Source organism: Thalassophryne amazonica, chromosome 4 (assembly GCF_902500255.1).
Source record: "Thalassophryne amazonica chromosome 4, fThaAma1.1, whole genome shotgun sequence".
Taxonomy (NCBI): domain Eukaryota; kingdom Metazoa; phylum Chordata; class Actinopteri; order Batrachoidiformes; family Batrachoididae; genus Thalassophryne; species Thalassophryne amazonica.
This window is the reverse complement of record NC_047106.1, coordinates 40,141,547-40,162,927: the sequence shown is the minus strand read 5'-3', so window position 1 is coordinate 40,162,927 and position 21,381 is coordinate 40,141,547. Positions and strand designations below refer to the sequence as shown.

At 39.7% G+C, this 21,381-nt stretch overlaps 1 protein-coding gene across 1 annotated transcript in view; it reads left to right on the top strand.

Annotated features, from left to right (window-relative positions):
* The window catches only part of LOC117508088 (cytoplasmic dynein 2 heavy chain 1), a 370,951-nt gene extending 352,051 nt beyond the window's left edge, over nucleotides 1-18,900 (top strand). The window contains exons 93-97 of the mRNA XM_034167743.1: nucleotides 782-871; nucleotides 16,239-16,348; nucleotides 16,539-16,620; nucleotides 17,449-17,565; nucleotides 18,695-18,900. Of these exons, the coding sequence (XP_034023634.1) occupies nucleotides 782-871; nucleotides 16,239-16,348; nucleotides 16,539-16,620; nucleotides 17,449-17,565; nucleotides 18,695-18,856 (561 nt within the window). The 3' untranslated portion in view covers nucleotides 18,857-18,900. The remainder of the gene's footprint in view (nucleotides 1-781; nucleotides 872-16,238; nucleotides 16,349-16,538; nucleotides 16,621-17,448; nucleotides 17,566-18,694) is intronic.
* The last annotated feature ends 2,481 nt before the right edge of the window (nucleotides 18,901-21,381 follow it).

Below are 21,381 nucleotides of genomic sequence, written 5' to 3'. Positions count from 1 at the left end.
GAAACATGGACTACTTAACCTGTCATCTCCTGAGGCAAGTGTTTTCACACATATGGTACATTTGTCAGTGCCTTTCATCAAGGCATATTTTACATCTTCCATATAACTTACATAATCATATACGTGTTTTCTGATCTGCCATCCCTGTGACTAAAGCACCTTTAAAGATAGGTTGTAATGGTGGTTACCTGATAGCAGTGTTGACTGCTGACAGCAGACTAGTCACAAACCTCAGTGTCTGGTGTTCACACTTTGTTTATCATGCCATCTCCCTAGCTATCCATCACCAATTTTTTTTTACCTTAGGCTGGACTAGATAAACATGACACTATTTTTCTCTTGGTATCAAAAAAAAAAAGGATGGAAGGGAGTCAAACTGTACTTGCATGTTGGTCTAACCTGAATATTGTGCTGTTGTACTTGGGATTTGTCTTTCTGTGGAAGCAAGCATTTCACAAACTACTCTCCTCATTATCTGCAGCTATTTATTGTTTACAAAGTGTTGCACTGAGCCCTATTTGAAAACAAAATAGATAAGGGACAAATTGTCATGATTTTCTAGACAGGTAGGAAAAGAGATGTCAGTGTTCATTGCGGCTGCTGAACAGTGGTTTGACAGGCAGGCGGGCATGTACAGTCAGTGTGGTTTATTTTTTCACCTTCTTGTTGCCAGGTTTGTGTGTGTGTGTGTGTGTGTGTGTGTGTGTGTGTGTGTGTGTGTGTGTGTGTTTGTTTTCTGCTATGTAATGTTTCTCCCATGTCTTCTTACTGTCTTTCTCAGTGTCCTTTGACATGGCAGAACAAATGGGAAGGTCCAGAGGAACCAATGCAGTACCTTCGAGCTGTGGTCACACGAGCACTTGCCATACAGGTAACCCACATGGGTTTACACACACTAGAAAACTAGATACATCCAGTACTGTGTTTGTTTGTGTGTCTGTCTACCACTCCCACACTTGTCTCCCTTTAGCTCAGATTCCCAGGTCCATATATGTAGGTTTTTTAACTGAATGTTGTGAGGTTGTTTATTTTAGATGTTGGCAGAGGACTGCACTCTCAACTGAGTTTAGGTCAATGTTTCATTTGCTCTCACCAGGCGCCTCATGTACAAAGACTTGTGTGGATTTTGTACTGAAACATGGCGTACGCCAAACCCAGAAACTGGCGTAAGCACAAAAAAATTCAGATGCATCAAAGTGTGCGTAAGCACATTCACAATCAACGTGGACTTGAGCGCACACACACCAAACTCCTCCCTGGTCACACCCTTATTGAAATATGCAAATTCATGTAAATAGGCCCTTTGAACTGGGATTCCCCATGCCATCTCATCAGACAACATGAGCAGATGCAAGAAAAGGAATTTGATGTGAGGACTGGGTTCCTAAATGAATCAGCTTAAGTCACGATTGTCTCTAATTATATCTCATTAATGTAAGAGAAAATAACTGATTTTTGTGGGAAGGTTAGCTCTCCAGCCCCTGCCCCACTCCAATAATTCTTCTCAGCTTTGGTTATTCATTTCTTTATTTATTTTTAGAATAGCAGAATACTTTTGTATTTATTTGCTGTGGTAATTTATTTTAATTTTAGGAAATTACCCAGGGGATAGTTTCACTTTATTTACAACATGCTGTCTTTTATGGTCATTTAGTGTTCCTGAACAATTTTGGGATTGCTCTGTAATAGCTTTTATCATTTAATTAGAGTAATAACTTCAGGGGCTAAAATTCTCACAGAGCAGTGACAACCACATCAAGGGATTTCTAACTTCAAATAAATATTCATGGAATTTGTATACTCTCTGAAAATTAATATTTGGAGATACTTATAGGAAACACCCTGTCCATCTGTCTACTCTTGAGTGTGGTAAACGGAATTCCTGCAAAACCGGTGGGTGGATTTCAGTTAACCTTTACACAATAACACTGCACCATATTAAGATTTCTTGAAGCAAACTAATTCCATTCCAACATCTTCAAGGGGGATAATTGGATTTTTCTTGTTGTTATTTCCTGGCAGCATAGTTGATTTGTGGTTAACACTGTTGCATTGCAGCACAGATGTTCTTGGTCACTTCTCCCCTCGGGCCTCATGTTCAACTCCAATTCCAATGAAGTTGGGACTTGTGTGAAATATAAATAAAAAACAGAATACAACAATTTTCAAATCCTCTTCAACCTATATTAAATTGAATACACCAGAAAGACAAGATTTTTAATGTTCAAACTGATAGACTTTTTTGTTTTTGTGCAAATATTTGCTCATTTTGAAATGGATGCACTTTCAAAAAAGCTGGGACAGTGGCAACAAAAGACTGGGAAAGTTGATGAATGCTTAAAGAACACCTGTTTGGAACATTCCACAGGTGAACAGGTTAATTGGAAACAGGTGAGTCATTGTTGGGTATAAAAGGAGCATCCCCAAAAGGCTCAGCCATTCACAAGCAAAGATGGGCTCGGATCACCACTTTGTGAACAACTGCATGAAAAGTAGTCCAACAGTTTAAGAGCAATGTTTCTTAACGTTCAGTTGCAAGAAATTTAGGGATTCCATCATCTACAATCCATAATATAATCAGAAGATTCAGAGAATCTTGAGAACTTTCTACACGTAAGTGGCAAGGCTGAAAACCAACATTGAATGCCTGTGACCTTCAGTCCCTCGGGCGACACTGCATTAAAACCAGTGGTGGGCACACTTCCAATAATCCAATAACAGATAATTATCAAAGATAATGTTTTCATTATCGGATTATCTTTTTAGATAAATTTAAAAACCATCATCGGACTAATTATCTTCCGATGAATTACCGGCCGATAACTTTTAGACCGATAACGTACTAAACTAAGCTGAACAGTGAAAAACATTTTTAAAACTGTTAAAACTATTGAGACCTACCTGTTAAAAGTTTTCTAATAGGCATGTTGTTCTACCCTCTGCAACCAGAAACCACTCTATCATCTGTAAGCAAAGGAGAACTGGTGACCAAAAAAAAAAGTCATTTCCTTTAACACCATACTAATGTAATCGCAATGTCACCAAGTCATCCAGAGGCATACATGTTTAACTTATGGTTCAAATTTTAACCACTCATTTTAGACAAGTTATTTAAAATTATTGTCATGTCTGAAGTTTATAAAGTGAAAATATCAGATATATGTTTTCGTTTTAAAGTAATGTGCTAATTTTTAAGGTTTTGTGAGCACATGCTGTGCCAGGCAGCAATGCATTATGGGTAGCATAAGGTAATCTCAGACGTTCACGACAGGACAAATGCATTTCAGACACTCTGTTCAGGGTCCACAGATAACAGCATTAAACTCTAGTGCCTAAAACTCTCGTGAATATATTCTCTGGGTTTATAGACGTTAGTGTATTTGCGTTTCTTAAATTCCACGCATCTTAAATGTAGCAGACACGGATTATCTGGAATTTTGACATTTTTTCCAGGCCGCTACTGCCATCTACTGGCCAGGAGTGTTCATGGCAGTATTAAACGTCTGGGTACATGGCTGCTCTCAAAGTGTTGGTATTGTCCATTGTCCAGGCGCTTTTTGTGTGCATATATGTTAACTTTGTATTCTAAAACTACGGTTAGAAGTAATTCCGATTCCTTATCGGTCCACACGAACGAGGTTGGCGCCATGTTTTTAGTTTTTGTGGAAGTGACGACAAGAGAATAAGGCTCCTGATTGGATAGAATTTTAATCAGTACCGCCACCCAAAGGTTTGGCAGACTAATTACAACACATTTATACAGTTCGATGTGGATGGATTTTTTTTTTAAACGATGTAGTGTGGACGAAGTTTTTTCCCCAAACTGAAAGGGTAAGATATTCTGTTTTACAAATACCCGACAACGTGTGTACATGGCCTTATGTCTGTGAAAGGCACTATATAAATAAATTTACTTACTTACTTACTAATATTGAGTGCACATTTTACAACATCATAAAAGTTTTAAAACATGCAATTGCGATGACACTTCCAGGGCTCCATAAAAATGCCTGTTTTTACAAATAAAAATGGAATATTTTACAAAAGCACATTTATCTTTAAACCAACACACGACACACGTCACATTAACGTGTTGGTTTACATAATGGATTACTGAACCAATCACTGTTTAGCACTTTTACCCAGAATGCTTTGCGGTCTGTGTTTGTTACAGCACCTCAGAATTTGTGCCTTATTCAACATTAAAAGATATATGTTATATTTTAACTTTGTACAAATGACAGAATTGACATTAATGGAGTTATTCTATCAGTATTTTCAAAAAATCATAAGTTAGTATGACTTTATTTTTCAAGACCTCCGCCTGTTGAAATTGATAGGGAGCTGGCCTTATGGCTGCTCTTGGTGTGCCTCTGTGGTGGGAGAGCTGTTGTAAACAAGAGTTTCCAGCAGGGGCAGAATGTTGAAAGAAAAATGATTATGATTAGTAAAGAATTGATTTCGTGGGTGTTCTCAGGATTTGTGTGTGCTGCTTCCTGCAGGGGGCAGCATGGTCAAACATTCTTGCTTATTCTTTAGGTCTTTTACTGCTTTTGATGCTTTCAAAAGCGATCGTGTTAAAAATCAATTTCAGCTCTTTAGTAACTGCAAATGTCTCATAGACAACACTGGAATTTATCGGTTATCGATTATCTGTAACTTCCGATACATTTTCGGGTGGTTTATCTTTATCAAAGATAACTTTTCAGTTATCTGTTATCGAAGTTAATTTTTCGGTTAGCTGTGCCCACCACTGATTAAAACCGACATCATTGTGTAAAGGATATTACTATGTGGATTCAGGAACACTTAAGAAAACCATTGTCAGTTACCACAGTTTGTCGCTACATCTACAAGTACAAGTTAAAACTCAACCATGCAACACGAAAGCCATACATCAACAACATCCAGAAACGCCACCTTCTCTGGGCCCAAGCTCATTTGAAATGGACAGACGCAAATTGGAAAAGTGTGCTGTGGTCTGATGAGTCCATATTTGAAATTGTTTTTGGAAATCATGTGACATTGCCAGAAGGATGTGTCAGCACCGATTAATCGTCTCTAGTCCCCTCCCCTCCCGGGGTAATGATTAGGCGTTTAGCAGGCTGACATTGTTGAATAGGTGGCTGCTGCAATTTTGTAGACAGCAAGGCTTTAGTTGTATTGATAACTGTCCTTTGTTCTGGGGCTGCCGTGGCTTACTGATGCCGGATGGCCTTCACCCGACTGGAGAAGGCGCCGCCATCTTGTCTACGAACATAGATAGAGCTCTACAGGGATGGTAACATTTGGATTTTACAGCAGGCCACGGAGCAGGTGATTAGAGACCCTGCAAGGCTTATGACAAATGTGGGTGTGGAATCCATTAGCTTCTTGGGGAAATCAGTGCAGAAAATCCACTATGGTGATAGTGCAGTTTATCTGCCAGGGAGGGAAATTCAACAAGTTGAGACTGTGGCCTGCTTCCGTAGATGTGTCCATAAAAATCATAGAGGGATATGCTTGCAAACTTAATGCCCATTACTACATTGGATGATGTTGAAATTGAGGATGGCCTGTTGGCTGTTCCAGCAATATCAAAGATTTCGTGTCTGCTACCTACAACTCGCGTGGAATGTCTCAAACCTAAACCTACTTCCAGACATCTTATATATGCTACTCTGGAACCACACCTAAACCCAAACAGTCCAACCGTCAACACCACAAAGGCCCTTCGTCTGGGTCTCATTAACATAAGATCACTATCCTCAAAATCATTGTTGATTAATGATCTAATTATGGATCATCACTTAGATATGATTGGGTTATGTGAAACCTGGCTTAAACCTACAGCTGTCCTCCCCTTAAATGAGGCGTGCCCACCGGCGTACACATTTAATCACGATCCCCCTTGTTGCGAAGCAAGACGGGGGTGTTGCTCTTATTTATAAATCTAGGTTTAGCTTATTAGCTGTTGGGGATCACAAATATAAATATTTGAGCATCTGATTCTCCACTCTGCCCATGATGCTACATATTGCCAAGGTCAGAAGAATAAAAATCAGCCATATTACTTTGTCAATGTAAAAAGGCCCCCTGGCCCATACTCTAAATTCTTAGATGAATTTGGTGTGTTCATCTCTAACTTGTCAATGAGTGCACATAATATTCTGATTATTGGTGACTTTAATATTCATATAAATAAGCCTTCTGATCCCCTCTGCAAATCATTTATGGAAATTGTGGATGCATTAGGATTTCAGCAATGCATTCAGGACTCGACGCACATGAGTGGAAATACCCTGGATTTGATTCTCACACGTGGTATTGCTGTCACGAATATTGACATCATGCCTCTTGCTTTTGTGGTCTCTGATCACTCACTAGGTTTACAGTTTCGCTGCCATGTTTAGTGGAACAACAACCTTCTTTATCACTACTGCAATGCATCAACTCCTCAACTACGACTGAATTTGAAGCTGGACTGCCTGATATCTTAGCTTCACGTTTGGAAAATGCCCAATCAGTAGATAGTCTTGTGAATAGTTTAAACTCATTGATCAAAACTACACTCGACATGATTGCGCCACCATTGTTAATTTTGAGCTTCATGGCAAACACTATGAATACTTATGTACATGTGATTTCTTAGTTTTTTTTTTTTGTTTTTTTTAGAAATTTGCTAAAAAAAATCTCAAAAAACTTTTTCACATTGTCATTATTGTAAAAAAAAAAAAAAATTTCATCAGTTTTGGAGTAAGACTGTAACATAACAAAATGTGGAAAAGTGAAGTGCTGTGAATACCTTCCGGATGCACTGTACAAGTTGTACAGGAATGTAACTGGTAGGGCCTCCCAAAGAAGTAAAAAACAAACAAACAAAAAAAAAACCCATTGCTAATACTCTGGAAAATCAAGTAGTTCACAACTATACATACTGACATGCAGTAAAATAACAGTGATGATAAGTCACAGATAGATTTTAGGCTAACTGAATCTGAAGACAAGCAATTAAGGTTTAGGTCTCCCACTAGCACCAGCTCACCAGGGTTTAGCCCTGAGATACAATTATTTAAAGAACTTAGCACCTCGCAGCAGGCTGAGAGGGGCCTGTAATGACCCATGACCATAAGGGACTGTCTCTGCTGAAATTCACATTTCAATGCCAGAAATTCAAACTGTTTGTTAATAAAACTAAAGCCTTGCCATCTGTAAAACTGTGCCAAAAGTGTGTATTCAAAGATATCAGCCTGCTAAACACCTCTTCATTTCCCTGAGAGGGGAGGAGACCAGGGACTATTATTCAATGCCAACACATCTTTCTGGCGAGGTCACAAGTCCTCTCTATGTCCATTTTTGTGACTGCTGATTGTTGCATCCCGACAACATTGGTGCCTTTGTAGATATAACTATTGTATCATGTTCCTTTGTCTGTCTGCTCTTGTTCATAGTCAGCACCCTAATGTGAGAGGCTATGTCGGGTGCTCTGGCCTCAGGAAGACATTTCACACCGGCTGGCATCTGTAATCTGACTTTGGGGGTAATAGAATCCCCTATCAATAACGCATGGTGTTCTGGCCTGGAGATAGGGGTAGAAGTTACCCATGGGCTCGGAGGACTATCAATAGGCATAGCTAAGGCTGAAAAATGTTTCACAATCGGCAGCGGCAACTGTGAGCTGGGTACCACAACACGGCTCCAAGCCTTACTGGATTTCTTGTGCCTAACAACAGTTTGAAAGCCGTCATCTTTAGCTGGAGTGCCCATGATATCTAACTCCACTGGACTAAGAAGCTGCTCTAACTTACAGACATGGCTCTCTAAGAGGGCCAGCCTGTCTGACGACATTGTGCAACTTACTTTAAAGTGTTGTGCACTAAGAAAAGCGATAGCTAGCACAAGCTAAGCACTAAGGAGATGCTAACCACTCGTAGGATTCACACAATAGTAAATTAATGAGTTAAAATCCATAGCTGTTGCACTTAAAAACTAACAAAAGTAATGCGCAGGTAAATAAAACAAAAGGGACACTTACAACTTTGTATTAAATAGAAGAGCAGCGTTTAATCTGGCCGCTGAGCCAGTCTGTCCAGGAAAGAGGTCCGATGGGTAACATACAGCAGCAGGAAGCAGCAGGTAGCATTTGTACTTGTACTTATGTACAATTGTTTGAACTGATGACCTTGGAATTTGCAGTTGTTCAGCCAAGAAACCTTCCCATCTTGTGTAAATCTACAGTTGAAGAGTTCAGGCACAAAACTCTGTATCTCCACCAGACCACTCTGGTTTTAAATAAGGATATTTACCTGATGGAAGTTGTACATCTCCAGGAATCATTGTTTCTTGAAATGAAATGGTTATTGTGCACTGAACAAAATAGCAGAATCTCAAAAATCAACCTTTATTCAGAAATGTGGTAATTAGCAACCTTTAATATATTTGGCTGCAAAACCTGGTATCTCCACCTTCAGTTTGTTTGCAAAACTCAGTAAGTCCATCACTTTAATGTACGCTAGGACAGAGACGCCAAGTCGGCTAAAGGTTTCATTCCAATGTTCCTCAGCGTGCTACTGCAGGTGTTCCACCTGCTGCTGCCCCTGATGTTTGGGAAAACAAGCGAGACAAGAGCCGCGTGAAGCCACACATCTGGCTCCCTCCGTCTCCTCCTCCTCTCTGCGCTACTCCATGGCACAGAGCCCAACTAAGCATGCAGTCACAAAGTTCTTCTGGTGTGCATTTAAAGGAGCAAACTGGAGTGATCTGAATTGTTCATCATCGCACAGCTGCTGTGAAAAGCTGCTGTGTTCCCGCATACACAAAACTGTCACTACATGTATTTTTTAAATTTTTCATTTATTTTTTCTTCACAGCAACTACGCAATATGTAACCACATCGTGCAGCTCGTGGCCAGTGGTGGCCACAGTTCAGCTAATCCAATAACAGATAATTATCTAAGCTAATGATTTTGCTAGCACATTAGCTTTTCAGATAAGTTTTAAAACCAACCAGAGTTGTAGTCTTACACACCTCTCTGCAGCTTCTCTCCCCCTGCCATCCCCTCATTACCCCATCCCCGTAGAGACGGTGCCTGCTCCCAGACCACCAATAACCAGCAAAAATCTATTTAAGCATAAAAATTCAAAAAGAAAAAATAATATAGCACCTTCAACTGCACCACAGACTAAAACAGTTAAATGTGGTCTATTAAACATTAGGTCTCTCTCTTCTAAGTCCCTGTTAGTAAATGATATAATAATTGATCAACATATTGATTTATTCTGCCTTACAGAAACCTGGTTACAGCAGGATGAATATGTTAGTTTAAATGAGTCAACACCCCCGAGTCACACTAACTGCCAGAACGCTCGTAGCACTGGCCGAGGCGGAGGATTAGCAGCAATCTTCCATTCCAGCTTATTAATTAATCAAAAACCCAGACAGAGCTTTAATTCATTTGAAAGCTTGACTCTTAGTCTTGTCCATCCAAATTGGAAGTCCCAAAAACCAGTTTTATTTGTTGTTATCTATCGTCCTCCTGGTCGTTACTGTGAGTTTCTCTGTGAATTTTCAGACCTTTTGTCTGACTTAGTGCTTAGCTCAGATAAGATAATTATACTGGGCGATTTTAACATCCACACAGATGCTGAGAATGACAGCCTCAACACTGCATTTAATCTATTATTAGATTCAATTGGCTTTGCTCAAAATGTAAATGAGTCCACCCACCACTTTAATCATATCTTAGATCTTGTTCTGACTTATGGTATGGAAATTGAAGACTTAACAGTATTCCCTGAAAACTCCCTTCTGTCTGATCATTTCTTAATAACATTTACATTTACTCTGATGGACTACCCAGCAGTGGGGAATAAGTTTCATTACACTAGAAGTCTTTCAGAAAGCACTGTAACTAGGTTTAAGGATATGTTTCCTTCTTTATGTTCCCTAATGCCATATACCAACACAGTGCAGAGTAGCTACCTAAACTCTGTAAGTGAGATAGAGTATCTCGTCAATAGTTTTACATCCTCATTGAAGACAACTTTGGATGCTGTAGCTCCTCTGAAAAAGAGAGCTTTAAATCAGAAGTGCCTGACTCCGTGGTATAACTCACAAACTCGCAGCTTAAAGCAGATAACCCGTAAGTTGGAGAGGAAATGGCGTCTCACTAATTTAGAAGATCTTCACTTAGCCTGGAAAAAGAGTCTGTTGCTCTATAAAAAAGCCCTTCGTAAAGCTAGGACATCTTACTACTCATCACTAATTGAAGAAAATAAGAACAACCCCAGGTTTCTTTTCAGCACTGTAGCCAGGCTGACAAAGAGTCAGAGCTCTATTGAGCCGAGTATTCCTTTAACTTTAACTAGTAATGACTTCATGACTTTCTTTGCTAATAAAATTTTAACTATTAGAGAAAAAATTACTCATAACCATCCCAAAGACGTATCGTTATCTTTGGCTGCTTTCAGTAATGCCGGTATTTGGTTAGACTCTTTCTCTCAGATTGTTCTGTCTGAGTTATTTTCATTAGTTACTTCATCCAAACCATCAACATGTCTATTGGACCCCATTCCTACCAGGCTGCTCAAGGAAGCCCTACCATTATTTAATGCTTTGATCTTAAATATGATCAATCTGTCTTTATTAGTTGGCTATGTACCACAGGCTTTTAAGGTGGCAGTAATTAAACCATTACTTAAAAAGCCATCACTTGACCCAGCTATCTTAGCTAATTATAGGCCAATCTCCAACCTTCCTTTTCTCTCAAAAATTCTTGAAAGGGTAGTTGTAAACAGCTAACTGATCATCTGCAGAGGAATGGTCTATTTGAAGAGTTTCAGTCAGGTTTTAGAATTCATCATAGTACAGAAACAGCATTAGTGAAGGTTACAAATGATCTTCTTATGGCCTCAGACAGTGGACTCATCTCTGTGCTTGTTCTGTTAGACCTCTGCTGCTTTTGATACTGTTGACCATAAAATTTTATTACAGAGATTAGAGCATGCCATAGGTATTAAAGGCACTGCGCTGCGGTGGTTTGAATCATATTTATCTAATAGATTACAATTTGTTCATGTAAATGGGGAATCTTCTTCACAGACTAAGGTTAATTATGGAGTTCCACAAGGTTCTGTGCTAGGACCAATTTTATTCACTTTATACATGCTTCCCTTAGGCAGTATTATTAGGCAGCATTGCTTAAATTTTCATTGTTACGCAGATGATACCCAGCTTTATCTATCCATGAAGCCAGAGGACACACACCAATTAGCTAAACTGCAGGATTGTCTTACAGACATAAGGACATGGATGACCTCTAATTTCCTGCTTTTAAACTCAGATAAAACTGAAGTTATTGTACTTGGCCCCACAAATCTTAGAAACATGGTGTCTAACCAGATCCTTACTCTGGATGGCATTAACCTGACCTCTAGTAATACTGTGAGAAATCTTGGAGTCATTTTTGATCAGGATATGTCTTTCAAAGCGCATATTAAACAAATATGTAAGACTGCTTTTTGCATTTACGCAATATCTCTAAAATTAGAAAGGTCTTGTCTCAGAGTGATGCTGAAAAACTAATTCATGCATTTATTTCCTCTAAGCTGGACTATTGTAATTCATTATTATCAGGTTGTCCTAAAAGTTCCCTGAAAAGCCTTCAGTTAATTCAAAATGCTGCAGCTAGAGTACTGACGGGGACTAGAAGGAGAGAGCATATCTCACCCATATTGGCCTCTCTTCATTGGCTTCCTGTTAATTCTAGAATAGAATTTAAAATTCTTCTTCTTACTTATAAGGTTTTGAATAATCAGGTCCCTTCTTATCTTAGGGACCTCATAGTACCATATCACCCCAATAGAGCGCTTCGCTCTCAGACTGCAGGCTTACTTGTAGTTCCTAGGGTTTGTAAGAGTAGAATGGGAGGCAGAGCCTTCAGCTTTCAGGCTCCTCTCCTGTGGAACCAGCTCCCAATTCGGATCAGGGAGACAGACACCCTCTCTACTTTTAAGATTAGGCTTAAAACTTTCCTTTTTGCTAAAGCTTATAGTTAGGGCTGGATCAGGTGACCCTGAACCATCCCTTAGTTATGCTGCTATAGACTTAGACTGCTGGGGGGTTCCCATAATGCACTGAGTGTTTCTTTCTCTTTTTGCTCTGTATGCACCACTCTGCATTTAATCATTAGTGATTGATCTCTGCTCCCCTCCACAGTATGTCTTTTTCCTGGTTCTCTCCCTCAGCCCCAACCAGTCCCAGCAGAAGACTGCCCCTCCCTGAGCCTGGTTCTGCTGGAGGTTTCTTCCTGTTAAAAGGGAGTTTTTCCTTCCCACTGTCGCCAAGTGCTTGCTCACAGGGGGTCGTTTTGACCTTTGGGGTTTTTACGTAATTATTGTATGGCCTTGCCTTACAATATAAAGCGCCTTGATAAACTGTGACTTGTAATACTGTGTTTTACTGCTTTTGAAAGATGATGACAGTGTTTGGGGTTTTTATTTTTTATTCATTAATTTTTCGTGCATTCTTATGTGTTTGTGATCCTTGAATTTACCCAGCAGTGAAAAGGGAAAGTGAAACTGGTTTATCAGAAGCAGTCGACAGTGTAATCTGATGTGGCCATGTCCGAATCAATACTAAAATTTATCGGTTATCTGTAATACAAATCATTTTTTTTGCAGTTTATTAGTTTAGCGTCAAAAAAATAAAAACTTTTCAGTTATCGGATTAATGGTTATCAAAGCTAACGTTTCGGTTAGCTGGGCCCACCACTGCTGGTGGCACTGTGTTCCCGCATGCACAAACCATCGCACTGGCATCGTGCACGCCTGCCCGTCAGCATCAGCACAATGTTTCGTGGTGTGCTCATACGAGCTCTACCGCCGTGAGTCTCCCTGAGTTGTACATATTCGCACTATGTATGAAGGGGCCCTAACTGATAGCACAGGAGGCACGAGGAGACCATTCACATCTCCAGATACACACAGGGAAAGAAGGTGAACTTGGAGACCAACAGACAAACACAAACAGATGGGCAGACAGACAGGCAGTGACACTTGCCCATGTGAACGTTCCATTCAGCCAGAGCATACTGAGGTAAACATCCAGCCTGATAGTCTGAAAAGCGTTTCAGCCACAACCTTCATTTCCCGGCTCAAACATAACCCCATGCTTTTATAAATTCAACACTTTGTTGCTGAATATTAAATAAATAAACAGTAGAAGTACAGATAGGCTTTAAGACTGACTTTGAATATTTCTAGTGAAGTAGACTCTAACATACACAGACATCACAAATAATTCACAAAGATTCTGTGAGATTTTCATTATGGAGCAAAGTTGTCAATTGTTTCTCAGTAAATTTTTAAGAAGAAAAAGCAAGAGATCCGTGAGCTAGCTCACAAAATGATACCATTCACTCTGCCACAGCAGTTGCGTGTACAGTTGTGGTGTGAAAATAAAAAAAAAAATTACATGCCACCCACAGGAATCGAACGCATGCCAAAAGCTCTTTACCAGCCAGAAACTTTACCACCGAGCTACGATTGCTGTCCTGTAAAAGCTGTGGGAAATTGCCTCATATCACAAAGGACATGGATGTATTAAAAAAAACAAAAAAAACACCCACTATATAAAAACACCGCATTTTATTGAATACCTCTTATGAAGTGGGTAATGCAAATATGATCCGTCTGTTCCTCTGTAGATGACCCATGGTCACAGACATACAGTCATGAAATGACATGAATGATGAAGCAGTTTGCTCTTCTCATGTCCACATCTACTGGTCCGGTGCGTCCAGGCGGCCGCATGCGTGTCTTGTGGACACCGCGCCGCAGGACTGACACCGCGTCACGAGGAACAGAGCTCATGTAGGTGGTGTGGCAGTCAGATCGCCCGCTGCATGTTATGGTCTGATGGTCCGTTTCAACCTGGGAGCAGCCTGTCAATGGGCTGCACCGTGCATGCGCTCGCTCGCTGCTGCACATCACCAAGCAATATATGTTTTTATTCATGCCCACATGAGGACAGCAAGCAGGCACACGTGCGTCTCACACACACCAAAGCCACACTTGTGGGGCACTTAGACAAATTTCACTGCCAGCACGACAATGATTGTCTACTGATTGTTGTCGTGTTAATAGTGCGAATAGCCACACATTGTCTTAGTGCCAAACGAGCTGTGTTAGATGTTTGTGTGTGTCACCTGTAATTTGGCCGACATCTGCTGCAAGAGGGATTGATGGGCTCACACATCGCACACTCTGTCTTTCAGCTGCTGGTGTGCGCAAATACAGTAGATGTAGCAACAGGTGTACAAGGCAGCTATGATTTTACACGTTTTGCACACGATTCCTCTTCATGTGCACTTTATGCGCAAATCGACCAAATTTGCACGATGGGTGAAGGGGCCCTTAGTGATGTGTGTGTTGTGGTAACTATGTGGTGCTGCTGAAGAATAATGAGCTAACAGCACAGTGCCCCCAGACATACAGGAAAACACAGTCAGTAACAAAAATCTGATTTAACATGCCAGCCTGAGTATGTGGTTTCTCTGATTCATTTCTGAATCCTCTTTTGTATCTAAAGTCAAACTGACAAACCATTTATAGAAGGGATTTGATCAGACATTCGCCTGCTTTGTCTGTTTTTCAGCTGACCTCCAAATCCACTATTTTCTGCTGCATTCAACAATCTACTGATGTTTTCAAAACAGAAATGCAGAAAAGGTCGTGAATAGCCTAAAACTTAAATCTCAGGTCACTGCTGCAGGCTTAAATCTGGCCACTACAGGTGAACATGCTGATACCATGATAAGCATATCTGCAAAAAATGAAAATGAAATTGTTTTTTGTGCTAGTCAGCAGTATTCCCACCTTAAAACAGACACAAAAGGAGGCTGTTTACCTGATTAGAGTAAATGCTGCTGAATCAGAGCGGATAAACACTTTGGATAAGGCTGAAATCTTATTTTATATTCATTGTTTCTGTTTTTGAATTTGCATGCTGTATCTGTTTGTTTATTCTTTTATTTACTTACTTTCCTGTTACTCTTTGTATCTGTTATTAACAAATACCTTGTGATTTAGAAGTAAAATCAAGATAAAAATGTATTCCCAAACCTGACTGTGAAAGCGACTGTAAACTTGAAGAGTTCTATGATTGTGTTTAGTTAAATCACATGATTCAACCCTCAAGATGTATTTTATTTCAGTAAAATAAACATGATAGTCCATGTTAAATTAGCTGAAATGATCACAATAAAGGTAATATTCTAAGGGCTGTATTTACTAAAGGTTTGAGTGTGTAAAAATGTTCGCAAACAACATTGTGCTTGCAAATACACCTGCTGAATTAGTCACAATGTGCAATGAGGACTGCATCAGTCAAATGTGCAAAAACACAGCTATTGCCAATTTAGCCTGTTTACAGTGTGTGAATATCAGGATTGCTCGACTAGTTTTCCTGTGAATGTTACTGGATAAGCTTGTGGGAAGCTCTCGCTCCGATGTAAAGCACTGTTTACCATATCAATGGAGCGAGGGGGGAGGGGCCACTCCTCAAACTGAATGAGCCTCTAAGTGTGAATGTTGCATTCAGAGCAGGAGAGAACAAACACACAGTCAACTTCATAGTAGAAGTTTGTGATGTGACCTTTGTGTAATAGCAGACAGAAATTGTTTTGAGATGAAGACAAGCAAAACGCATAGACCATTTTGTATATATTGTTCAAAATGTGTATTTGTGTTTATTGTTTGAACCTTTTTGTTGGACAGTCTTTCACACAAGAGCCTAAATTACCTTTATAAAGTGTCAAAACAGTTGGTTATTATAGTTTGCTGTGTGTTTTGAATAAATGTGTGTGAAAAATTATTTTCTGCTTTACTTTTTCCTTTTTTATTTGTGATTGTAAACCTGTATTACACTTATAAAACACAACTATAGCATATATATTTTGAAAGTACAGGTTGTCCTGAAAAAAAGAGACATAAAACTTGATTGTGGGATGCAGGGAGAGCTGTTAACATTTATGCCAGGCGAGTGAACTGTCCAAAAAATGCCCTCAGACCCCAGAGGGTTAACCACTGAATCTGAAACATGACGGTAGATGCGTGAAATGATGTGGAATAAGTCTCTTTGCCAAAGGGTATTCCATGTGACGTCAGTGACCCTGTGGCCTTGGCGGAGGTTTGCACTCTCCGAGTTCTGCTAGTTTGCTCATCTTTTGGTTGTTTGCATTGTGTGTGTGTTTTTACAGAGCTGGGTAGAGCGAGCAGGTCGACAAGCTCTTCTGTCAAACACTTTAGATCTATCGGAGCTTTTCCACCCTGATACGTTCCTCAATGCATTGAGACAGGAGGCTGCCAGGTAACACTCTCTTCCTTTATGTGTCTATCTGTTTGAGAACCTGTTTGATTTTTATTACTTTATACATACTGAGGATGTATTGGTCTTCTGGAGGTCTGTCTGAGTGTTCAAACTTGGGGTTAGAAATAGGTAAAGGCCTCAGAAGTGTGTGTGTTTGTGTGTAATAATAATGTTGTTTTTGTGGATTTAGATCTTTGGGCTGCTCCATGGACAGCTTGGTGTTTGTGTCGTCATGGCGAAACCCCATTAAAGAGGCCAAACTGCAAGTCAAGGTGGAAGTCATCAACAAACATGAACCTACAGCTCATGAATGAGGACATTCTGCATACATGCAGCAGCACTGCACTGGGGCCGTGACACAAGGATGCGCAATGATTTGGAAGCAACACAATAAAGGACAGCAAAGAAATATTACTCCAAAATCTGGAGCTGAAAGAGTAACTGGAGCAGAACAACTGCAGCACTGTACTGCTGCACCCCAGTTTTCTGATTTAATGATATTTATTTCCTACTATTTAAACGACTTCATGCATTAGTTTATCCTCTGTTATGCAACAAGACCTTCATATTTAGTTACAATCCAGAGAAAGCTGGGAAGAGTTTTGGGGCTGAACTAGAGGCTGCAGCTGCAGGGAGAAACAGTTAAATAGTCATCAGGCAGAGGAAGGAGCAGATAACTGATGAGAATAAATGACTTCTCCTACAACACATACAAATTATCTGTTGTTCTTGCTCCCATGTAATTTATGGTGATTTAGTAGTTATTTGTTTTTCTGTTTGGTATCCTTTGAAAAGTCCCAGAGTCAATTCACTGATATTACAAACACACTGCCTGTTTTATGTACAGCAGCAAGGATGAACATACACAGTATCTGTAATATCACTGCCCCAAAGATCTTGACGATGAGTGTAGATATACTTCATATGTATATGCAATATATTCCACATATTTTTACTTCTTTTCAAGCACACATGATGTTTTTCATTGACTATTTGGTGTGTTTTCTTTTGTTTAATCTGCTTATGCATCTTATTTATTTTGACTTCTGCTTTTCCTGTTGCTCTCTTTTTTCTGACACCGGCTGCCTCACTTTTTCTAGGTTGGGGGTCTCCATTTGGAAGGCTGCAGTTTTGATGGTGTCCATCTTTGCGAGAACCGGCACGATTCTCCGAGTGTGTCTGCCGTGCCACCCTGCTACATGGCCTGGGTGCCGCAGGTGTGTTTTCTCTTTGTCGCTATCACAAGGTGCTGACGTTTATTTGGGTGTTAGCAAGACTACACAAAAACTTGATTTTTCCCAATATAGATTAGTTTTGAACTAGAATGGAAACAATTAGATTTTATGGGGGGATCCAAATACAGCAGAGAAGCCAGGCATTTTTTTGTTGTTTTTTGGAAGAATTTGCAATCATTGGAAGACTGGATATTTTAATAAGTTAGTTAAAAACTTTATTCAAAACTTGTTGAAAATGTTGTACCTGGAAGCGATATCATTAGGCCGTGGGCCAGATGTGGGTCCTTTGCAACACCCCCCCCCCCCCCCAAGGGTGCAAGCCATGTTCATTTATTATTTATTTGCTCATTGTAAAAAAAAGAAAAACCTCCACTTACATGCATTTTAGGTATACACATCTAAATTAATGTATAGTCTTTATTTTAATGGTGTGCCATACTTGTTTTGGGGAATTATGTGTATAATGAGCTTATGTTTGATTAAATTGTATGCTAAAATCCAAAGTTTACAGACTAAGCAAGTATCTAATTAATACAGCAATTTTGTGTTTTATGAAAAGTAGCAATTTACAGTTTGGTGGTACCCTCATTTAAGTAGTCGAAACATGGACTGCATCCCAGTATTTTCAGTGCTAACATTCAAAATGTATGTGTATTAGATCCAGAGGCATGAAAAAAAACATGATTTTGTTGGGTTTTGGGGGTTGGTGTGCAAGGGACCCACTTCTGGTCCATGGCCTACATTACATGTTAATAAAGAGACAGAAAAGTGTGTGCATCCAGATATCTTCAAAATGCAAACATTCTAAGATGAGCCATTTTGGACCTTTGCAGATATGTTTGCTCTTTTATCTAGGAACTGATTTGCATAAAACTTGGAAAGCATTGGAATTACATATAACACACACACCTCATACAAGTGGCTAAATGTTCAGTGCACTTTCTTCTAAAACAGAAGGGTCCCAGTTCAAGGCCACCTGTGGTGATTTTCCATATAATGTGAAGCTTGTTGTTGACTGGTTGGATGCACATATCATTATTATTGTTATTACTACCACTACTGCATTTGCATGTATGTGTAATGGAAGTATGTGTTTTATGTGTAATCCTAGAATTCAGCTCCTGACTCGGTTGGTTCAGAGGACAGTATTTGGCTGCCTGTGTATTCCAGCTCAGAGAGGGTCAAGGCTGTCACATACGTGTCTCTGCCCTGTGGAGCAAATCCCAACAAGTGGATACAAACGGGAGCTGCTCTGTTTCTCAAACAACAATGAATGGGACCTTGCTGATGAACACAACACAAGGTTATAACATTCAATGCATATAAATAAGCAAATGAAAAACCCAACAGGCGCTGCACAGCTGCAGAGAAGGAAAACGCTGGGGAGAGGCACCACCTCCAAGCCAGCACAGGTGTCTGTCAATCACACCATGAAGCAGACAATACAAACAAGGCCACAGCGGGCATTGATAATGAGGGCATCTGTAGCCACTGGAAGCTCTGAAGGCCTGAGGTGAGAATAACATATTTATGAAATGGTTAATGATCCACAGCTGTATCTCACCAGATCACATTTTGAGCCCACGTTACACAACATTCCACTGCATTAACGAATGATGACAGGTGTGGTAGAAGAAAAAACTAGTGGACTTCTTTCTTTTGTTAATTAGTAAAATAGCAGACCTCCTCACATGAAGAACATTATTAATGACTGAGATGATACTTTAATTTCAGGCTGTCACAAGCTTTAATACCTCCGACTTCCTGTTATATGGTTTATGTAGTGATTCATCAACCTGATACACTGATTTTCATAATATGCTGTTAACATCAGTGGCATTTTATTCAATGAACTTGTGTTGAAGAATATTTTGTTTTTATACTGTTTTGCTGTATGAACTTAGCGTATTTTGCATTGTATTTTGTGTCTTCAAAATAAAGATGTATTAGAACACTACTGTTCATAATTACATCCGCCAAGGATGTATTAAAATCTGTCTGTTAGCAGGATTACGTCAAACCTACTGCATGGATTTTGATGAAATTTTCACCAGATATATATTAGGCCATGGAAGACTCCATTAAATTTTGGAGGTGATCTCGATCTGGATTCTGGATCAAGTTTCACTTTATATAGGCTTTGAAGGATTACTTTTAGCAGGATTACGTCAACACTACTGCACGGATTTTGAAGAAATTTTCAACACAGATACATATTAGGGCATGGAAGACCCCACTGAAATTTGGAGGTGATCTGGATCCAGATCTGGATTCTGGATCAAGATTTCCTTTTATATAGGCTTTGAAGGATTTCTTCAAAACTGCTTCACAGATTCTCACCAAATTTGCACCACGGGTAGATATTAGGGCATGGAAGACTCCACTGAATTTTGGAGGTAATCTGGATCCGGATTGGCTGGTGTCAGAAATCTCTGGTTCTTGTTAAGCGTGGTAGTATCAGCCTCACTTTGAAACCTTCCACCACACACGATCAGTGCTGTTGTTAAACAGTAAATGCAGATCACAGTTCTGGATGCTTTCTGTCTTTCTCACTTGCTGAAGTCGTTTTTACAAAGATGAAAGGCTTCCGTGTCTGTTCTTGAAACTCGTGCTGACTTGTTCACACTCACACACAAATGGAGGCAGTGGAGCTGTGATGGATGATCAAAGCTACATGTGGTGTGGGGAAAGATTTGTTCCTCCACAGATGAACCAAACGAGCAGTAGGTTTGATTGAGTGTTAATTAGGTCTGTTTTCTGTTGGACTTCTCTTTTGTTTTCGATGCTAATGCACTGAAGGAGTTGCTGTCACTGAATAAACACTGGCCTGAGCTGCCAAGCCCAGCTTCAAACTTTTGCAGTGTCTTGCCAAGGTATAATCTACACTCATAGGTTTCATCACAAAAACCTTTTGGTATTATCGCATAGACATGGTCACGACAATAAAATGTGTCGAACTTGTCCAAGGTGTTAGTGAGGTTTCCACCAAGTTTCACCTTGATACCAAAAATTTGTCAAGCTATCACATGCACAAGGTTTCAGAGGCTCTGCCGCCTCGTGGTCACAGTTGGAATTGAAATAAGTCCAATGCTATACTTGTGCAATGTCTTAGCACCTGGTTAAACAAGCATTGATCTAGGCTCTTTTCAACAAGATCTTACTCACTTCAACAAGGGATATTTTTGATTATTGAAGGAATATTTTGAAGAGCTGATGAATTCAACTCACCGTATCTGTAGGCAGCAAAAAACTAACTAAATACCTGCTAAGCTGTGGTGTTAGTTATGTATCCTAACTGTATATGTACTGTTTATGATCAGAACAATACAGTATTGGACAATAACTCAACAAAATGAAAAAGTTGGACCCCAGACCGCAATTAGAAACACAACATTTAAACAAGGTCTTCTTTTAAGCTCTAACTGCTTTTTTACATTATACAGTGTTGTGTGTGGACAGTGGAAGCATCATATATTAAAGGAGAGGACCCAAGTATAACTTGTCCACAGCCCTATACATCACAAACATGATTTATTTCTTGAAAAACTGGTGCAGACAGGAAAATAACAAGCAGACGAAGGACTAATGAAAGCTGAAATGCTAGAAGTGAATGATAAACAAAATGCTGCAGTAAATGTCCTTGAACAAAGTTGGAGAATTGCTGATGTGACTAATTTACAGGGACGGTAGGAAGTAGTAAAAGCTGACAGTCCAGTTAGGCAAAAATGAATATGCAGAATATGAAAGTTTGTCATATAATTGTATTGTACCTCTTCTCTTCTCTGCTGCCCCACACTC